The sequence below is a fragment of the Plecotus auritus genome, assembly GCF_963455305.1.
Source record: "Plecotus auritus genome assembly, chromosome: 4".
NCBI lineage: Eukaryota > Metazoa > Chordata > Mammalia > Chiroptera > Vespertilionidae > Plecotus > Plecotus auritus.
This window is the reverse complement of record NC_137775.1, coordinates 147,663,046-147,685,661: the sequence shown is the minus strand read 5'-3', so window position 1 is coordinate 147,685,661 and position 22,616 is coordinate 147,663,046. Positions and strand designations below refer to the sequence as shown.

The 22,616-nt window shown below is 41.2% G+C and overlaps 1 protein-coding gene across 1 annotated transcript in view; it reads right to left on the bottom strand.

Annotated features, from left to right (window-relative positions):
- LAMB4 (laminin subunit beta 4) overlaps positions 1–18,398 on the bottom strand; it is a gene marked incomplete at its 5' end in the record, with an annotated part of 107,783 nt that extends 89,385 nt beyond the window's left edge. Inside the window, 8 exons of the mRNA XM_080665206.1 lie at positions 533–653; positions 1,976–2,190; positions 2,373–2,436; positions 3,245–3,433; positions 4,519–4,592; positions 6,443–6,578; positions 9,848–10,005; positions 18,365–18,398. Coding sequence (XP_080521332.1) covers positions 533–653; positions 1,976–2,190; positions 2,373–2,436; positions 3,245–3,433; positions 4,519–4,592; positions 6,443–6,578; positions 9,848–10,005; positions 18,365–18,398 — 991 coding nt within the window. The remainder of the gene's footprint in view (positions 1–532; positions 654–1,975; positions 2,191–2,372; positions 2,437–3,244; positions 3,434–4,518; positions 4,593–6,442; positions 6,579–9,847; positions 10,006–18,364) is intronic.
- Between the last annotated feature and the right edge of the window lie 4,218 nt (positions 18,399–22,616).

Here is a 22,616-nt window from a genome sequence, read left to right as displayed (position 1 = left end):
AGTCCTGCACCTTATTAGCCTAAACCAGTGGTCAGCAAACTCATTAGTAAACAGAGGGGCAAACCGCGGCTCGCAAGCCGTGGTTTGCCAACCACTGGCCTAAACATTTTACAAAATGTACAATAACCTGTCAAACTCAACCTAGACCTCATTTCTCCTATTATCTGACATCTGCGTTTAAGGTCACATTCATGGACTGTATGGTGATTCAGGACAATAGTAGGGATCTCAGTACTGAATCTAGTCCTCACCCAATTCCTGGATTGGTACCATCCCCACTGATATTATTACATGGCTCGGTCCCTCCCCTGGAAAGGGCTCACCCAACCATCATATTGTTTCATTTTTCAAATTCATGTTAATTTTCGGTGTGAAGGTTTGATATGGTGGTGATTTTTCCATGTGAGATAACGGGAGACATCAGCATATCACGCAGTTGGAGCTGGGAGCCCCAGTTCACCACCTTCGTTGCTGCAGTCCAAACAAACAAAAATATGTCCTCAGTCTGTGCTGAGGACTCTTCCCCACTCACCTCTGCAAATGCTGTCCTGGGGGCCCGCGGCTGGCCTCCAAGGTGCATCCTGGAAGAAGTCCTGGCACCGCTCGCAGTTCGTGCCATCTGTATTGTGCTGGCAGACACACCGGCCATGGACCTGCATTGTGTGATAAGCAAGCACTGGTAAAGGAGAGCTCATCTTTGAGGATGTTGCAGTTCTTTATTATTTGTTTAAAATATACTTTTATTGATTTCAGAGAGGAAGGGAGAAGGAGCGAGAGAGAGAAACATCAATGATGAAAGAGAATCATTAACCAGCTGCCTCCTGCCTGCCCCACACTGTGGATTGAGCCTATAACATGGCCACATGCCCTGACTGGGAATCAAACCATGACCTCCAGGTTCATAGGTCGATGCTTAACCACTGAGCCACACTGGTCAGGCAATGCTGCAGTTCTTTAAATGGAAAATGAAATACCAGGCCACGGGCCTCTTTGAATTTTAGTACCCCATATGATAGTTACAACACCAACCTATTCTATCTTTTTTTATTTAGATGCAATAGTTTTTACAATTAAAAAATTTAAGATGTTTGGTAAACATTTACAATAAATTTTTTGGTATTTGTGAATACCAGTGTCAGGGCAGCACATTGCAGCCCTCAGCAAGATGAGGGGTAGGATGATGTGTGTGTGTGTATGTGTGTGTGTACATGTGTGTGTGTGTACATGTGCATGTGTGTCCAGGGTGGTTTAGAAGCATAAGGGAAAAGAGGAAATTAGAAAACAGAAAGAAACTGGAGAAAGGTGTGTGATTCTCCATAAAATGCCCTGAATGACCAAGTTCAAAGGGAGAAGTTCTATTTCCACTGAAACATGGAAAAAGCTGAGTAAGAAGGTATAAAAGCCTCAACATCAATCAAGCCTTGTCTGATGCCTGGTCTGGTTATGACTAGTTTAAATTATTTAGTAGATTCACCCCCAGGACTCTGCATGAAAATACAATTCTTCTACTACATCACTCCCTCAGACTAGTCCTAAGAAGGGAAGAGATTGGCACTGTGAAGACATAGTCATCACAGCGTAAGACTGCTACTTGGGGTGACCATCCTTACAATAGCAGATATTATTCCAACACCACGGCACGGACTACAGTAGACCACCAATAAGTTTGTGTGAGGGAATGCATGTGAACTTGTGGGTCCTCCTCACAAATCTCCATTCCCTAAAAAAACAAATAGCAAAGAGAGAGCAAGATGGGCTATCTTAAAATCGTGAGTTATACACTCTGGTCATGAGTTCAAGAATGCCCATATGTGACAGAAACCACAAGGCTTTGTCAGGCCAGGCTGAATCAGACCTGCCCCGACACAAGGCTGGCACTGTGTGGATCCCCAGGTGGAAAGCCTGATCTACATGGAGCACCAGGACGGTACAGAAAGGTAGGGGAGCCAGCTGCTCTCCTGGCTGCGTAACTCACCATTCCCGGAGGGCTGAACACATCTCCCGGCACCGCCTGCATCGGGCCGCATTCGCTAGCATGGCCATTGCAGAAGCAGCTGCCCCGGACCACCATCTCGTAGAGAGCATAGTAGTACTTATCAAGGGAGTCATTGTGCCTCCTTCCAAGCAAAGTATCCCCAAGGGTGTGGAGCTTGGTGAAGTTTATCCTCAGGTTTGTTAATGTAACAAGGTCTAGAGAAAGGAAAACCATAATGAAAACAATGAACCAAAGTGCATTTAGGTTGTATCGGTTCAAGGTGCTCTTCTTGACTGACATCCCCTTAAATGTACTCTAGAAATGTAATGACAAGGACACTTCTAACATGAGATTTTTAGAAAAGTAATGGATGTGAAAAATATAAAGCAATTCATACCCTGGATGTAGGGGCTGTAGGGGTTTTCTATTTCAAAGCTGGGATCCAAAGCTTTTAAAACAACCTGTAAAAAAATGCAGGCAAATGTAAGTATTTTACCCAAGAACTTGATTGTTAAAGGGTATGCTCTAACATAAGAGATCCTGATCTTACCCGCAGGCCGAGCCATTGCCTCCCAGCTAGCGCAGGATACAGGCTATCATTGGGTTTTCATATGAATAGAAGTACCAAGAAGGAAAATGAAAGTTATAAACAGTCGTCGGGGGAGACTTTGTGATGCCATACGCAAGAAGGGCTCCTGCTCTGGGGTGGGGTGGAGTGATGGGGTCACAACTCAGCAAGTCATGACCAGTTTGGATTTGACAGGGAATTCTGGAGCTGCCGCCGACCACCAGTTCTTTCTGCTACACCTGATAATACCGCCAACCCCACTCCTACCCTTGCCAGTTACCAGCGTTGTTCAGGGGGAGATTCCTGGCAGATTCCACCTGAGTGGTGGCTTATAGATCAAGGAGATGAGATGAGATAATTAGTCCAGGGCTGCACTAGCCTATGCACTCCCTTGTAAGGGTTAGAAACAGATGCTCTCCCTCTGAATCCCCCAGGCCCTGGTGCCCAGCCTGGATTTTAGCTCCCACTCACCTTCAGCTGGACACTGTGCAGGACTATTTCTTAGAAGGTATTTATTATTTAACTGAATGTGAGATGAATTCAGGACTCGTTTCAATTTAAACTGTCATTCTTAAAACCCAACAGCTCAAGTTATTTTTCAGCAAACACTACCTAAATTGCTTTCACCTAAATTAACCACATTAACAACAACAACAACAGGCTTATTTAACAGCAAAGGAATCCAAGAAAGGAAATGCTACCTCACCGCCAGTTGAGGGCTCAATATCCGAATATTTAGAGTCACAAACAAGGTCTCCCACGCCCTGGGCCTGGCCAGCTGTGATGTTGGGAAAGGAAGTAGCACAGTCTTTTGCAAAATATTTAAATACTTTCCAGGTGTGTCCATAGTCTGTGGAACGTTCAACTAACATTGCAGCAGGCCGAAAAGTCTATGGAAAAAATGAGTTAAATTTGTAATACTTCACAAAGGGAGATTTAATTACCCGCTTCACAGTAAATATTTATATTTTCTAATTCTGTTTTCAAACTTTATTTGTATCCCTTAACATATCTATACAGTGAACATACCAAATCTCTTTCCAAAAGTGGGCAAGTATTTATGAGTGCATATTTTGCCCTAAAATCTAATTCCATTTAAAAATGTTTATGGCCATGTGATTTATTAATTGGAGAAAGATGGCATATTAATTTTTAAAAAGCTATATGGATATTTTATACAGCAATTTGCATGTTTTTTCTTTCCTTCTTTTTTTTATTGGGGGTGGGGGGACCTAGAATACTTTTCCTCTGGCAAACTCTTATAATCCTTGAAAATCTACCATGAAGTTTATCTGGGTTCCCCAGAACAGATTTAGCGTTGTCAGTGAACTCCCCACCATTCTAATATGTCTATGCACTAATCACCCCATATTATGATTTTAAATTTATATATGTGCTTTACATATAAATATGTAAATTTGTATCCATGACTAGATTGTGAACTCTTTGGGGGCAAAGGCTAATGGGTTTTTTAAATAACTTTTTATTTTATATTTATTTTTTTTATAACAACTTAGCACCAGGCCTGACATCAAAATTAGAATTTTGATGCATGATTAGAGAATGACTATAGCACAGGATTGTCTCTGGTACCTCAGCAACCTTAACAAAGACCCTTTGATTTTTCTTCCTTTTTTGATCACAATCTTCCCATATTTCCCTAAATAATTTCCAGTTCTTGCCCCTTTTGCCTGAAAGTATACTTCTTGTTCTGTGGTCTCTATCCCCTAGTGCTTGACATTTTTCTTTTTGCTATATCTTCTAAGACTTTTTTAGTTGTCGTTGACCATATAAGTTACTAATTAATGAGCAGTGGTATTTTGTTTCAATTCAAGAACAAAAACCCCAATGACAAAGCTGGCGTCCAAGTAAACACAGCTTTTTGTTCTCTGCAAGGAAGCGAGGAAGCAAACTTTCAGGTAAGCCCAGCATTTGGTAAGTAGATAAAAGGGGCAGCAGACCTACACATCTGTACCTTAAAGGTCAGAATAAGGTGGCTGAACTGAAATAACGCCTCTAGGTCCAATCTGATGCTGACATGATCAAGACCTAAAGAAAAACCCAGAAAGGAGAAAATCAGTGATTTTGAGAGACCCCTATTTATCATGTTAATCCCTCAGTGTGGCTTGTCTATAATAAAACCCTTTGAAAGCCCATGGCTGGTGATCAACACTCTTTCCTAGTCTGTTGGAGTGGTTTCCCATGCTATTCCACGCCCAAGAGAAGGTCTATGTGAGAACAATATGGGACTTACCCAGACTGTGCCCACATCCGTACCTATGACCACAGTGTGGCAGTATTACATACCACCAAAGGAGACCCGAGACAGTTCCCATAGGTGGAACAACGGGCTCGTGTCCTTGAACTCACATCTTGACTACACACAAGTGTGAACTAGCAAGCCAGAGCTAGCACTATCCTTCAATCAACACGCACTATCCCTCCAACAGCTGTTAAAAATCATTTGCACCGGTTTTATTGTCAGTCGGCATGAAACACAGCTTAGAGCCTTCCTTTGGAGTGAAGATCTGCACGGAGACTATTAGCTGCCATCAGCTCATCATGGACATGGAGGACTGGCCCTAATCTGGACACGATGGAAGCTCTGATCTCGCTAAAGTGAGCTGTCCAATAGAAATATGAGTCGCTGGTGTCATTTAAATTTTTCTGGCAGCCACATTTCAGCAGGTGCACTTATTTTTAATATATTTAACTCAATAAATAAAAAAATATACTCATTTGAACATGCCATCAATATTTTAAAAATTAGCAATGTTTTATCACACATTTTCACCCCAAACTAAGTGTTAGAAATCTGGGAGGGTTTCCTACGTATAGCACATCTCAATTTGAGTTAGCCATCTTTTAAGTACTCAGGAGCACATGCGGCTAAGGCCCCGATACTGGACAGCACAGTTCTACAGCATAGTGGCTGGGCTGCACGGAACGGGTGCAGCTTACCTTCTGGTGAACGGCTGGGGAAGGGTTTGCCGCTGAGCGGGCAGCCACATCCCAGGCTCTGTCATGGGCTCCTCACCCTTTCTAGAAAGGAGATCTCCTTTCCCTCTCTAAAATTCTTGGTTGAGAACCCTGGTTCTATGTAATCAGCCTTGATAGAGGGGATTCCTTCTGAGAGGAGATGTGGGACAAATGCTGGCATGGGAGTCTAAACAGCTATAAAGCAAAACTGGCACCATGTTGAAGAGGAGCCATCATGAGAGTGCCAGTCTACACTGATTTAAGCACATAAGGTCCAAAGCTGGGAGCGGGGAGGGGGGTGGCGGACATGAGGAATCCCCGGTCAGGTTCAGACTTAGAATGGTCAGGGCCAGTGTGAGGTTCAATATCGCAGTTGATCATGACCAGAGAAGGGCATACATCCAGAAGGGAGAGAACTTCAGTCAGTAGCCAACTATCCTTTCAATTCAATTTTTATATTAAAACCTTTGGCTTGCGGAAAGAAACAAAGTGTCATTTTTCTCTCTTCCTTCATGTGTTGAAGAAGGAAAAGCACATGGCGTGAACTCTGAGACGTCTCCTGGCATTACTAATTCCACTTAGTGTGTTTTATATTAGCCTTTATTTACCAACACCTCATAAATTTCCTTATTATTTTTTTTACAAAGAACAAAAGAATGCAGAGATATTTTCTTCTCATACATGGAAAGAGTGAAACAGTCTGAGTTATGTGCTTAAAATACACTTCTATTTCTCTAGAAAAAAAATAATCTTTCTTAAAATGAAAAGGAAATTTTTTCTTATACATTCTGGTGGATACTGTTCATTTAAAAAAAAAAAAAACAACACAAAAAAACCTCCTTGCCTGACACTTAAAATCATATAGAAAGACACCTTATTAAAAAATATGAAGAAAAAATTGGAAAGGAATTTATTCATACCGTTTTCGGATTGCCACCATTTCTTTCCTCTATTTGGTTCAAAACTTGTAATCACATTCTCAATGGTGTGGCTGTTGGGATGGGTGTGCGGATTGTATGGAAATCTGGAGTCACAAATGAAGCATTTTTGTTCCCCCTGGAAAATGTCACCATTAAAATTTAAAATAAAGAATTGTAATTACTTATTGTTGACCTAAATTTAAAAACAAGCTGTACTTACTATATTTGTCATTCAATCTGGCTAAAAATAAAAAGCAGAGGAAATAACAAGACATCAATTTTTCCATCAATAGGTGCTTAAATACAATAACAAATGAATTTAAAATATGAAAGAATTTTTATAAATTTACATATTTGGAGCAAAAATGCAAACATGTGGAACTAATTTTCTTCTCATACAAGATGCAGATAATCTGGAGATTATTTTAAACTACAGAGAAACAATTCGAATATACTATTTGAGTGGAATTATTTCCTTTAGTAAAAAAAAAAAAGAATATTTGCTATGAAACTAATAAAGCAGTGGGCCACTAGGCTATCTGCAATCATCACCCTTTCTCTCTCAGACATAGTTTTTGGCAGAAAAGCTTCCAATGCCAAAATCTTTATATTACGCTTTGTGGATTTTGTAAAAGATTTTTATAAACTCACAGCAGAGAGCCCCACCTCTTGTCTCACAGACTAGAAGGTCTTTTTGGGAACTGGAACTAGTTTTGCTTGAGATATATTTTCAAAGGCTATACAGCTGAGATTGGCCTTGGAGTTTGCTTAACTTCATGTTTGCTTATAGCCATACTTACTTAAAACTCTTACGGAAATCTCCAGGGATTTCTGAAAGATGCCAATGACCCGCACAGTTGTTCCTGGCTAATATGTGGGGCCCTGGAGAAGCATTTTTGCAAAGCTTTCAGGGAGCAGGAGCTGGTTATCACAATCCCCTGTGGTGGAAATTGCCTACAACAGCGAATGTGCTGGTGAACGCTGAGCTTATGTCCTGACATGGCTTACACGGGCCTACATGACCTCGCCAGGGCCACCTCCTCGCTTGTCTTCCCTGATGCACTCAGCCCTAGCTGTGCTCACTTCTTGCCTTTCCCAGAGCTTACCAAGAACTCTCCTGCCTTAGAATATTCACATCTTAACACAAGCTGTTCTCAGGACAGAGAGATTTTCCTTGACTTCTAAAATGCCACCTCCTCCCACCCTTATGGCCTCTGTTAGTCTCTATCCCTTACCCTGCTTGGCAATATTCTCTACGTGCTTATCACTACTTGAGACTATATTGTACAGTCATTGGCTTACTGTCTGTTGCCTTCATTAGACTTTAAGATGAATGAGGGCAAGGACTTTGTTTTGTGTATGGTTGTATTCTCCTTACCTAGTATAGTGTCTGAAACATAGCATATGTTCAATCAAATTTGTTGAATGAATGCATGATGATTTTTTAAAATACATTTTAAAAAATTGATTTTAGAGAGAGGAAGGGAGAGAGAGAGAAACATCAACCTTCCTCTCCACTCTTTGGTTGATTCCTGCATGTGTCCCGATCTGGGATCGAACTCACAACCGTAGCATATCGGACGATGCTCTAACCAACAGAGCTACTGGCCAGGGCTAATGCATAATGATTTTAATGACTGTTTCAGCTGTAGTCTGTAAAAATAAACCAGCCTTTCAGGAGATCCATATCACCTTTTTAGAATCACTGGCCATCATAAGCCTTCGACTTGAAGAAAACCAAAAATGCACTTGGGAAATTGACAGACTATGGAAACCAGATCAATTCTGCTTAAGGGGAGGCTAAAAAAGCAGCAGAAGCCCTGGGATTCCACCGAAAGATATCAAGGCTTCAAAGTATTTCCAGTAATTCTATACAGATTACGGGGGAAATGTTTATACTCAGGGCTTGTGGGCTACTCTTTCTGTAAACATTTCAGGAGCCTAGTCTTTCTGAGACTGGCTGCAGTGGAGGTTTAGTTGTGGTGACGAAGTGGGGGTCCCGCTCGGGTAGCACTGTGGGTCCATGTTGACTTGCAGGTTTTGGAGAGGATGCTGTGCTTGGCAGCAACTTGCCAGATAATAGATGGGAGAATCGGCTTCCACCCTGCACGATGTCCATGTGCACCAGCATTGGTAGCCCCACCTGTGATACTTTGTCAGCCTGGAGATATTTAGAGATTTTTTTTCTAGCTCTAAGATTTTTAAGATTTCTGTGATTCTCTAGGGTCCCCTTCCCCCCCCCCCCCCCAAAAAAAAAAGAAAGCCTTTGAAGTTTGATTTCTTTCTGTTTTTGGTCAAGTGAAATTAAGATGTAGGACTATGACTTTCTAATTATTGTCTGAGTACATCATGAGTTGGCTATGACCAGAGTAAGTAAATACCAGTGGCAGACGAACAAGATGGCTGGCGTCTGGGTCGGAAAGTTTCTAATATTAGAGCTGAGAACCGCTTCTTTGTCCACAGGCCCTGGACTCATAAAGTTACTTAAAGAGTCATCCGTCCCACCTGACCTAGAGTTGAGCAACACTTCTCCAGGGTCATTTCCTTGCACATGTAGAGAATTTGCTTTCTGACACAAGTACTTCCCAAACTTAGAACAGTGCTAAGCTCTCAGGTAGTGTCTCCACTTATTTATAATCATCCTCTTTTACTAGAAACCAATTAGAATACAAAGCATTTCCCAGAGACCTCCAGGAGATGCCTTAAAGAACAATACGTGGAAAAGCCTGGGCCATCAACATTAGGCCTGTGTCCAACTTCCTTTCTGAACATCCTCTCATTGAAGGACTGATGTGACTGCCATGGGCTTTTCAGCAGGTAGGATGCATAGATGACCTTGGATACTTGCACTGCTCCCAGAACACAGGGAGGAAAAGAACTGTGAGGCAACTTGTCCTTTTAATAAACTGGTCTTTAAGAGAAAAAAAGGCCCCAAATATATTCACAGAGGGATACTATGCTTTTTAGGCAAGGCAGTTACCAAGTGGCTTGTGAGGCTGCACAGTGAATTCCAAGCTGCACCCCGCTATCTCTAGGGCCTGGTCATGAGAACTCATGTTTAGCAGAATGGCCTTGAGGCCCTGAGGGGTCCTCAAGCTTCACTGCATAAGTCAATTATGCTAACTCCACGGGAGTCACTAAGGCAGCCACATTGCATAGTAATTCCCTTCAAAGACTGAACTAAAAAGACTTCTCTGTCTAATTCTATAGGTCACAAGATATAGATGAAGCAGATCTTCCCTATTTTCTAATCTAACAAGGTTTCCTGGCTTTGAATTGTGTCTCTGATGTTCTGAAAGGAAAGTTATCTCTTATACTGTTGTCTGAGCAGCCCCAGAGGTACCTGGAAGAATCTACATCATTGATTAAATAATGGCCCAACAAATAAACAAAGAACCAACCCACCTCAAGGTAGCTGAGAATGCAGTATTTCTGGGCTCCATCCAGCCCACAGGTAGAAGAAGCCATAAGCTGCGTGCTGCGTCCCACTAGGAGGTTGCCGGTGGGGGGATGACAGGCACCCCTGTTGCATTTATCTTCAGCTTTTGCATAACTGAGCAACCCTTGAACACAACAGAAACAGCTACTTAGAAAGCAGCTACTTAGAAAGGGGAGCAGAAGGCTTGAAGAAGCAACTGGCTGAATTGGAAAAGTTAGTCTATTTTTAATACCAGTTCTGTTGATCATTAAGACCCTTGTCCTGGATGCTGTTGGGGTCCTCAGTCCGGTAAAAATCTCCTAGCCTGTGGGGTTATACCACCTGCATTCATGTCCACAGCCAATGAATGATAAATGCTTACTTCAAAGGCTGACTCTATTGCTTCAGGCTAGGATCCACTTCATTGTGCAAATTATGTTCAGAATCTCTCCCTGGGAGGAGGCTGGAGCCTGCCTCCAGCTAGGACCATATCCGACTTCACTTCCCTCACCCTTACTCCTCTGAGCATCCCTCAATAAACCACGCACACACAAATCCCCATCTCAGGCTCTGCTTCTAAGAAGCCGATCTGGGACAGCTTCTCTGGACTGGGAATTCTCCATGCATCATTGCAGGGCAAAAAAACAGACACGAGGAGGGAGAATCCTAATTCTGTCTCTAACACCTGTTGTTTCAACTTGTACCAAATCAACCAGAGAATTTAAGAAATCCTTGGAAAAGAATTTTCTCCTAAAATGTGTGTAAGTTCAATTGATCCTTTAAAAAAATATATATTTTTATTTATTTAGAGAGAAAGGGAGAGAGAGATAGAAACATCAATGATGAGAGAATCATTGATTGGCCACCTCCTGCATGCCCCCCACTGGGGATCGAGCCTGCAACCCAGGCATGTGCCCCTGACCAGAATCAAACCCGGGACCCTTCAGTCTGCAGGCTGATGCTCTAGCCACTGAGCCAAACCGGCCAGGGCCAATTGATCCTTTTAATAATATGGATGATTGGGCTGGAACAAATGACGCCCCTTGGGGTTTCAGTCTGTATAGCCCACATAGGCCTTCACACATGCTGTCCCACAGATCTGTCTGAAAGACATTTGATCACAAGAGATATAAGATGATTGCAAGAGCAACTCTATCTCAATTGTCACCTCAAGTCTCTACTTTTCATGTACAGCCTCTGAGATAACATTCTTAATTCTCAGTTTACAAACCATTTTTAAAGTTGTATTTGTTTCAAAATGTTAAATTTTGAGTTAAGATAACTGTTAAATCTCTCTATGTAAATGAGGGGTGGGTAGGGTAATCCTAACTCTTTCCTACCTGCATGGTTCACACCCAGGGTTTGCTCTATTATGTTCAAGTTACACTTCTGTAACCCATCCATATTAATAGATTAGTTTATTGTTGGGAAGATTGAAGAAAACAAAGTAGAATCTTCCTCAGACTAAGGTCCAAGGTTAGCACACATATAAAGTTAAATGCAAATCCAGTGTGAGTCAACTATAATATTTTATTGATAGCTACTTATAGACATTGTTCTATTTCTTGTTTTAAAAGTGTATTTGAACAAGACAGTATAGTATCTTTTTAAATTTAATGTAAGGGTTAAAATCCTGTTGTGAGTCTCAAGGCCCAAACCCAGGCACTAGTTTTCTCCTGATGACAGTTAAAATTATAGACATGATAATTTTGAAGGAATAAAATAGATTGAAAGACACAGGACCCAGAATTACTTAATATTAAAGCTACAGTAAACAAGAGAGTAATATTGGTGGAGGAATAGGCCCATAGATCAACAGAAGAGATAATCCAGAAAGAGATCCACACAAAAAGGCTGAACTGATTTTTGAGGTGCAAAGGTAATTAATGAAGGAAGGATAACCTTTTCAATAAATAGTGATGAGTATTGGGCATCCATAGGCAAAAAATAAACTGTCACCCAAACCTCATGACCTATACAAACATTAACACAAAATGGAGAGAAACCAAGATGGCGGCATAGGTAAACACCTAAACTGCTGCCTCGCACAACAATTTCAAAACTACAACTAAAAGACAGAACGGACACCATCCAGAACCACAGGAAAGCTGGCTGAGTGAAAATTCTACAACTAGAAGGAAAGAGAAAGGCTCACAGAGAATTGGAGGTACGGCAAAGGGGCTTTGTGCGCGCAGAGAGGAAGGGCGGCTGAGAGCCTGGCTGACTTTCTCTGGCGGAAGGGGGAAGGAAGCCTCCAACCGCACTGAACCCCAGTTCTGACTGCGCTGAACCCCAGTTCCGGGTGAACCCCTGGGGACCCACGCTCTTACGGGGGGAGTCTGGACTCTCGGGCGGAGACTTGAGCTGGGAAAGGCAGAAGTCTGAAGGCGCACGCGGGCCAGTGCGCACAAAGGCTGCGGAGGTTGCCACAGGCTTTCCCTAGTGGAAGGGAGTCAGAGGATCCTGACTGCACTGAGCCCCAGTTCTGACTGCAGTGAACCCCAGTTCCAGGCGAGCCCCTGGGGACCCACGCTCTTGTGGGGGGAGTCTGGACTCTCGGGCGGAGACTCGGGAGCCGGGGAAGGCGGAGGACTGAAAGCGCACATGCACGCAAGGGCAAGGCTGACAGGAAGCCAAGACTGAGACTCCACCCCATCCAAGCTGAGCACAGAGGCTATTGCAATTTGGCAAGTCTAATCCTATAAGGCTGTCTCCAGCACCGAACTTCTCCCAGCATAGACACAGCTGATCCTTACAGCCAACTGGCCCGGAGGTCAGTTCTTCCCAGTGATACCAACAACAATAAAGACTTAATTACAACAAGGCTGTACACACAGTCCACAAAGGGGTGCACCAAGAGTGTCCACCTCAGGTTAACTGGGGAAGCAGACCCACTGGGCCATATTGGAAACCTAGCACAAATATCTACCTTACCAACTCAGGGAATCAGTGAAAATGCGGGGTCAAAGAATCAGATCACAAACGAAAGAAATGGAGGAAAACAAACGACTGGATATAGAATTCAAAACCACGGTTATAAGACTTTTTAAGAATATCCTAGAAAAGGCCGATAAATATAACGAGACCCTCGAAGATATGAAAAAGGACCAACTAGAAATTAAACATACACTGACTGAAATAAAAAATATTATACAGAGACCCAGAAACAGAATAGAGGAACACACAAGAATCAAGTCAAAGAATTGAAATACAAAGAAGCAAAAAACACTCAACCGAAAAAGCAAAAAGCAAAAAAAAAAAAAAAAAAATCCAAAAAGTTGAAGATAATGTAAGAAGACTCTGGGACAACTTCAAGCGTACCAACATCAGAATTATGGGGGTGCCAGAAGAAGACAGAGAGCAAGATACTGAAAACCTATTTGAAGAAATAATGACTGAAAACTTCCCCCACCTGGTGAAAGAAATAGACTTACAAGTCCAGGAAGCCCACAGAACCCCAAACAAAAGGAATCCAAAGAGGACCACACCAAGACACATCATAATTAAAATGCCAAGAGCAAAAGACAAAGAGAGAATATTAAAAGCAGCAAGAGAAAAACAGTTAATTACCTACAAGGCAGCACCCATACGACTGTCAGCTGACTTCTCAACAGAAACTATGCAGGCCAGACGGGAGTGGCAAGAAATTTTCAATGTGATGAATAGCAAGAACCTACAACCAAGATTACTCTACCCAGCAAAGCTATCATTCAGAATTGAAGGGCAGATAAAGAGCTTCACAGATAAGAAAAAGCTGAAGGAGTTCATCACCACCAAACCAGTATTATATGAAATGCTGAAAGGTATTCTTAAAGAAGAGGAAGAAGAAAAAAGTAAAGAGAAAAATTATGAACAACAAATACATATCTATCAACAAGCGAACCTAAAAATCAAGTGAATTAAAAACCTGAGGAACAGAATAATCTGGTGAATATAATAGAATCAGGGGCATAGAAAGGGAGTGGACTGATAATTCTCAGGGGGAAAGGGGTATGGGGGGTTCATGAAGAGAATGGACAAAAATCATACACCTATGGATGAGGACAGTGGGGGGGAGGTAAGGGCAGAAGGTGGGGTGGGAAATGGGTGGAGGGGAGCTATGGGGGGAAAAAGGAGAAATAATTGTAATAATCTGAATAAAGATTTATTTTTAAAAAAATAAAGTATTTACTATCTTTACAGAAAAAAAAAAAAAACACAAAATGGATCATGGATTTAAGTATAAAACATCCTATATAATAAAAGCCCAGCGACCAAACCGTGTAATGACCAGAACGACCAGTCGACCAGTCACTATGATGTGCACTGATCACCAGGGAGCAGATGCTCAATGCAGGAGCTGCCCCCTGGTGGTCAGTGCGCTCCCACAGTGGGAGCGGAGCTTGGTTGACTGGGATGAGTGGTGCTCCCACAGTGGGCCGATTCCCACAGGCCACGCCCCCCCATCAGTGCACGAATCCCATGTAGTGGGCCTCTAGTAAATCTAGAAAACTACAAAATTTTTATGGCATGTAAGAGAAAATCTTTGGGACTTAGAGCTAGGCAAAGAATCACTAGAATTGACAACAAAACCATGATCCATGTAGAGAAAAATTGATAAATTGGACCTCATCAAAATTAGAAACTTTGTGAAGTAAAAAGGCAAGCTGCAGACTGGGAGAATATAATTGCAAATCACAAATCTGACAAAGGTGTTGACCTAGAATATGTAAAGTGCTCTCCAAATTCAACATTAGGAAACCAACCAACTAGAAAATGGCAAGTGGCACAAGTAGTCATTTCACTGAAGAAGATATACAGATGGCAAATACACCCCTGAAAAGATGTTCAACCTCATTAGCCATTAGGGAAATGCAAAGCAAAGCTTCAATAAGATAGCACTACATACCTATCAGAATGGGTAAAATTAAAAAAGTAGCAGTAACACTAGATGCTGGAGAGGATATGGAAAAACTGGCTGACTCATACACTACTAGTGGGAGTGTAAAATGGCACGGACACTCGGGGGAAAAGTATGGAGGTTTCTTATAAAGTTAAGCGTGTGCTTATCATACAGTCCAGCAATTGCACTACCAGAGAAATGAACATTTATGTTTACACAAAAACTACATACAAATATCCATAGCATCTTTGCTTATAATAGTAAAAAAACACACACACACACACAAAAAACTGGAAACAACCCAGATTTACTTCAATAGGTGAATGGTTAAGCAAAATGTGGTATATCCATACCATGGAATAGTACTTAGCAATAAAAAGGAGTGAAAATCAGTGAAATATGCAACAATATATACTGCATAATTCAATTTCTTGAATGACAAAATTGTAGAGATGGAGAATAGACTGTCAGGGAGTTGGGGAGGCAGGGAGGGATGTGGGGGTGGAGATAAAGGGGTAATACTAGGGATCCTTAAGGTGATGGAACTGTTTGCTATCTTAACTCTGGTGATGAATACAGGAACCTACACCTGTGATAAACACACACACACACACACACACGTGTATGTAAAACTGTGAGATGTGAATAAGGTCAATGGACTATATATCAATGTCAATTTTCTGGTTGGGATATTGTATGATAGTTATGCAAGACAGGGGAAATTGGGTGAAAGGTATATGGGATATCTTTGTATTATTTCTTACAACTGCATGAGAACCTGCAATGATCTCAAAACGAAAAGTAAAAAACCCAAACAATTCTCTCTTTCCTCAAAATCACCCCACCAGCCTCTGGGTAGTGAATCAAATAAACCTGCATTCTAAAACAATACACATACAACCTGACCCAGCTGCTCTTATGTACTTTTCCCCTGAGACCTTTTATGCCAAGACCTGATTTCAATAGACAGGAGTGAGAGGATTGGCCTTAAAGGAAAAATAAAATTACCATACTATGAACTAAGCTGGTTTCTTCTCAGTTTTCTCAATTGTAAAAATAAATAAAGAATTTTTTATTTACTTGTTTTATATCTAATGGATTTCTTTCCTTCAACTTGTCCTCCAAAAATATAGGCTTCTGAAAAATAATGTTCTTTCTCTTATGCATACATTTCCCACATGAAGCATTCTTTTAATCTGGTTATTTTTTTATTATTATCAGTCTATAAACATACATAGATCATATGATACATAATATCTACTTCCTCACAGGTTACCAAATGTCAGTTTGAACAGGGAATTTTCTATCTTCAATCTCATTGCAAAGATTATTCTTCTAAAAAAAAAAGCCCAACATTTCTTTCTCTTTCTTTGAGATAGATGCGAGAAGAAACTTAGTTCCATTATGCAGTTTTTATTTCATTATATGAGAAATGATCCTAGATTGGTTAACATGAATTCACCTTTTATTCACCCAATCATCCAAATGCAGATCTCCATTTATTCATAGAATTGGCATCCAGGACAAGTAACTAATTAGAATTTGAGATTCCAAAAGACAGAGGCTTTTAAAAATAAGGTCAGGCATAAAGTCTCTGCTAATGCTACATGTGGATTAACTAAGACTTCCCTTCAGGGTTTTATTCCTTTAGACAAGTTCCATCCTGAAGTCTTTTATTGGAATCGTTGCCTTAGAGATTTAACCTGCTTTTATAACATAACTTGGCCAAACTTGTCTTATTCAGATGTGTACTTTTCTAAAATAGGCATGTTCTGGGACTTAGTTAACTATTATTCATGTAATATGCTAAGTGCAAATATGAACTTATGGTTCAAATACTTGGCAAAAAGTGGCCTGAAACATAAGTAGTTAAGGCTTCATGCCTGGAGATACACTGAGCAATATCCTTCCTGGGCTAGAGATTTCAGCTGCCAGATTATTACATTGGTAATTATTACACTGGAACTAATTCAATAAAGACGAAGAATAAAGATGTTCATGTCTTTAGAAAATCAACATTTTCCTAAAAAATGACATACAACTTAAAGATAGAAACTTACTAAGAATGAATGTAGATCTGGTCATTTAAAGAAAATGCACAGCAAATTTTCTGTAAAACCAAGGATCACTTTGTAGAAATAACCATTATTATATAATCTCTCAGTAATTTTGTAAATTGCTATAATTTTCTGAAACACATAAGATGTTTTCATGTACCTTAGAGTGCACGTCAGAGTTTTAGAGGCTGTAGACATACATTTATGTACTCACACGCATTATTTATACGGGTAAGGAAAAGTCCAAAGAATGCACATTAGATGAGGTTTGCACTTTGCATCCCGTTCCCCAAACCTGGGGCAATGCATGTTTTAGGATACTTTTCTTCTTGTTTTCCTTAGTCAGATTGCAAGACAAAGTGTTCAGATAGCCTTCGGTGTTTGTATGAATGCCTAGGGTCGAACCAGAAAGTGCCCAAGCTGATGGTGTGGGGTTAACCTGGCTTATGGTTTGACCATAGGCAAACCTAGACATTTGGGTTAGATCAGGGTACCTTGGATTTAGAAATCCAGGATGTATTGCAGCTCAGACTTTTCTGCTAATTTAGTTTTGAAGACCTTTCCTCCAGAGAGAGGGAGTTCCTTGAGGAGGAGTCTGAGCGAGGTGTAAGCCACGCGTTATCGAGGCTGGGGAGAAGGCACAGTCATCTTCAGTGGTTGCTTCTAATTTTGAATGTTGGTTTCATCCCAAAGAGAACATCCAAGCCAGGTGTAGGTGAGACAACTCTTCTCTGACTACCTGAGGCCGGATCTGAGCTTTAGAGTCCTGGGGGTGCAGCCTAACACACCTCGTTCCTTCCTACCGGCTTGTGACTCACCTCTCTGAGGCAGGGATTTTCAACAGAGAACAAACTAGCATTTCCCATCTAGAGCTATTCTTTCCTGCATGATCAGGAAATCTAATTGGGAAATTGCCTTGGGGTTTAAAAATTGCAAAATTAAAAGACAACATTCTTCAAGTTTGCTGCCATGAAGAAATTCAGTATGAATCTTTCAAGAGAAGATGCTAAGCAAGTTAGTTAGTACTCGGGAACCAAAAGCAGGTCTGTCATAGACAGAAAAGTCCGGATCAAAGGGAGTAACTGTTGGAAACATCTTTTCTATGGCTAATGTAAATTATTCTCAGCTTATTAAAAATAGCACAGACATAGAGAATTTGGCCTTTTAACTCAGAGCTGCTGCTCATTGAGAAGAGGGAATTTTGCCTATAAGCTGGGACCACATCACTGGGACAAGGGCTACATTCAAGGAAGAGCTATTTTTAAAAACTGAAATGCATTATAGCTGTAAATTATGAATCTGAAAGTATCTTGCTTTCTTTAATATCTTACTTTATTTATCTGCTGAGGATAATATTCCATGAAAGAGTGATAGAAATTACTATATGTGGAGAGTAAACATATCTGAGTGAAATTTTTTAGTTGCTTGACAATTATACAACAGAAGAGCCATGCAAATATACAGCAGTATAGAAAGAAGGTGAATATGTTTAAAAATATTTCCATTAAATATTTTAGAACAATTTAATACAAGCAGAAAATTGATTTTTGACAACTAATACTCACCAAGGTGCAAAAGAAAGGTCAGTTGAAATTGCATTCTTTTTTGTCAGGAAATGATTAACTCCAATCCTGCTAGGTTAAAAAAAAAAGGAGGTTAAATCAGTCACTGATAAACTCAATTCATTGCATCAATTGTAAATGATTTGAAAAGTTGTCTGATGGTTCTTATCCTTTAGGGACACAAAATACCTATAGTGCCCAAGTCCTTAAAAAATAAGAGTACATAGCCCTACCCAGTTTGGCTCAGTGGATAGAGTGTTGGCCTGCAGACTGAAGGGTCCAGGGTTTGATTCTGGTCAAGGGCGATACCTGGCCCTGACCAGTGCATGCGGAAGGCAAGCAATTGGTATGTCTCTCTCACATCAATGTTTCTCTCTCTCTGTCTCTCCCCTTTCCTTCCACTCTTTAAAAATCAATGGAAAAATATCCTCAGGTGAGGATTAATAACAACAATAAAAAAGAATACATACAACTTTTACATACGTTTGTTTTCTATTTTGAAATCACAAAATGCAATCATATGTGGGAAATAATATGGAACAAATATAATTTCCTTTGCATATTTTTATTTTAACTGACTTTTACCCATCTCATTATTTAGAAAAAATTTAAATTATACAATTAATATGCACTCATTATTGAAAACAGAAAATTCAGACAGTCGAAATAAAAGAATTATTATCCATAGCCCTACCACCTAGAGAAAAGTGGTCAAAATCTTGCTGCATGTTCTTCCACACTTTTTTCCTTGCATATACATATTTTCCAAAATGATATCACATCATATGCTTCTTTCAACCAATATATCCTACACATCTTTTTGTACCAGCAATATACTGTATTTTCACATAAGCAATTTTCAACCTAGCGGGGCCTCAGAATCACTGGGGGCTTCCACAAACCAAACCTGTGACCGCTTTGTGGATTCAGCTATGCCCCTCTGGACAGAGGGCTCCCCAAGTCACTGTTGCGGGAGCCTTGACATGGATGAAAGTGTACATGCATCTCACTGGGTTGGAAGGAGAGAAGGTAAAATGCTCTTCTGTGTTGGTTTTAAATGACTGGATAGTATCCTCTGAATCAAAATTTCTTTACCAAATCCCCATTGGTTTATGTGTACCTTGCTTCCAATATTTTCCTGTTATAAATATTTTTGCTAAATCTTTGTTTATATCCATAATTATTCCCCAGCATATATTAAATGGAGTAGAAATAATGAATCAAAGAGCATGTGTGTATACAGACATATATATGCATACATAAAGAGCACACACACATATGCATATATACATGTGAACATACGTGTGTGTGTGTGTGTAAAGCTTTGGATGTTCAAATTGCCATTCAGTTTGTTTTTCCAGAAAGTTTGTCCCAATTTAGACTCTCATCAACAGCCTATGGGAACACTGTTGACCTGAGCCCTTACCAATATTGAGTATTAAGAATTTTTAAATATTTATCAATTTAAAAAGCAAAAAATTATACCTTATCGTTATTATTTTAATGTATTTATATGAATGGTAGTGAGTATAAAAATATTTTTCATGTGTTTACATGTGAGAATTATTTTTGACATTCTAGCCTTCAAGGCCTGTCCTAATGAATTGTTTATCTTATTAACCCCACATCTTTATCCCTCAAATCTCACATTCCCTGAACACCAGCATTAGGACACCACTTTCTGCTTGTTGCACCCTCCTCCCATGCCCTTTGCCTTGAATGCCACCCTCCTAAACTCAAATGCCAGGCTCCTTATGAAGACCTTTTGACAGTGTTTTGACATGCCCAATTTTAGACGAATTTCCCACTCTGTGATCCAAGTTCTTTACACAGCCTGGGGGTCATCCTAGCTGTCCAATGTCATAAGACAATGACTGAGTGAGAGGCAGCCCTCTGGAAGCATCTCCAGCTGAAAGTGAGATCTGTTATAAAAATCTAAAATTTTTGTATAATAACCGCATACAAAACCTAGTGAAGACCTATAGGAGAGTCCAGAATGGAGCCTTAGGAAGTCTGCTCTGTGTGGGCCACCTGACCCTGAGCACTTTTTCTAGGTGGCGGATTCTTGTTGCTGTTTCCTCAGTCAGAGCATGTGGCTTCGGTCAATTACCCAGCTACACGTTTGATAGCATGAAATATCAAATCCTGATGTTGTTCTGGATTCAGAACTCCTGCCTGCATGCTTTATTCCTTCCTTTTTAAAGTTGAATAATATTTTATGCTATATACTTGGGGAGATTTTTCAACTACTAATGCTCAGGCCCAACCCAGATCAATTCAATCAGTATTGCTGGGCGTGGGACCCAAGTGTCAATGTGTTTAAGATGCTCCCCAGAGGATTCTAGCAGGGGTCCTCAAACTTTTTAAACAGGGGGCCAGTTCACTGTCCCTCAGACCGTTGGAGGGCTGGACTATAGTTTAAAAAAAAAAAACCTATGAACAAATTCCTATGCGCACTGCGGGCCCGGGACGAGTCGGCTGCTAAGCAGGACAGGCAGCAGCACCCGGCGGGTCAGATAAATGTCTTCGGTGGGCCACATGTGGCCCGCAGGCCATAGTTTGAGGACCCCTGTATGTGTAGCCAGGGTTGAGAACCACCAGTGGCTCACAAACACCTAAACCTCATTAATTTGCCCAATATGCCTGCTCTCCTCCTGTAGTCCATTCTAAGGAAAGAGCATAATCCAGTGGTTCCCAAACTTTGCTGCACATTAGAATCACCCAGGGAGATTTAAACACCCTGCCACCCAGGTACATTCCATACCAATTAAATCAGAATACCTGGACATGAGGTCCTGGCATCAGTATGTTCTAAAGATTCCAGGTGATTCCATATGTAACGAAGTTTGGGATCCACTAGCATTACCAATGTGCTTAGGCCAGAAACTTGAGGGCATTCTTTATTCCTCCTCCTCTCACCCTTCAAATCTAAATTGGATCTTATCTCCTTAAACAGTGATTCTCAAAGTGTGATTCATGGACTTAGTAAGGTGACAAATTTTTCTGGGACTTTCCTGCTTTTAGCTCTGAAAGTTCCCAGGTCCTGGGAATCTCCCGGAGTCCTGGGCAAACCCAGATATTGGTCCCCCCCTGGACCAGCAGCATCAGAATCACCTGGAAACTTGTTAGAAATGCACATTATCCTGAAGTTGTCCTGGATTCATATGTGGAATCTAATGAACAAAATAAACTGATGAACAAAATAGATCCAGAGACATAGAAGCATGGAACAGACTGCAGGGTCTCAGAGAGAAGGCAGGGGTGGGGCGGGGGGGAGAGATAAACCCAGGGGGTGGGGGTGGGCTGAAGGGGCCAATGTGGGGGGAGACATATGTAATACTTTCAACAATATTTTTAAAAAGAATGCAAATTATCGAATTCCAGCTTTTTCCCCTCTATTTTCATAAAATATATTTTTCCATCACTTTACTTTTAGTCTGTGTGTATCTTTCATTCTGAGGTGGATCTCTTGCAGACATTATATATATGGGCCTTATTTTCTTATCCTTTAAGCTACCCATGTCTTTTGATTGGAGCATTTAATCCATTTACATTTAAAATGATTACCAATAGGTCTTCTTCTTCTTCACCCTTTAACATCTATATTAATAAAAGGGTAATATGCCAATTAGACTGGGGGACCTTCTGGGACACCTTCGGGACGTCCTTCCGGACAAAGCCATAGTGGTGGGGCTGAGGCAGAAACGGTTAGGGGTGATCAGGCCAGGAGGGGAGGGAAATTGGGGGTGATCAGGCTGGCAGGGGTGGGGCAGTTGGGGGCAAGCAGGCTGGTGGGGGGGCCAGTTGGGGGTGAGCAGGCCAGCGGGGGGGGGGCAGTTGGGGGCGAGCAGGCTGGCAGGCAGAGTGGTTAGGGGCGATCAGGCAGGCAGGCAGGCAGGCGGGTGAGCGGTTAGGAGCCAGCGGTCCCAGATTGCAAGAGGGATGTCCGACTACCGGTCGGCAGTCAGACATCCCCTGAGGGGTCCCAGATTGGAGAGGATGCAGGCCGGGCTGAGGGACATCCCCCCCTCACTGGCCCCCCCCATACACAAATTTCGTGCACCGGGCCACTAGTTTCTTATAATACTGGTTTGGTGATAAACTCCTTTTATTTTTTTCTTGTCTGGAAAGCTCTTTATTTTTCTTTCAATTTTAAATGATAGCCTTGGTGGGTAGGTCATTGCTTTTCATTACTTTAAATATTTCATGCTAATCCCTCCTGATCTGAAATGTTTCTGTTGAAAAGTCAGCTGAC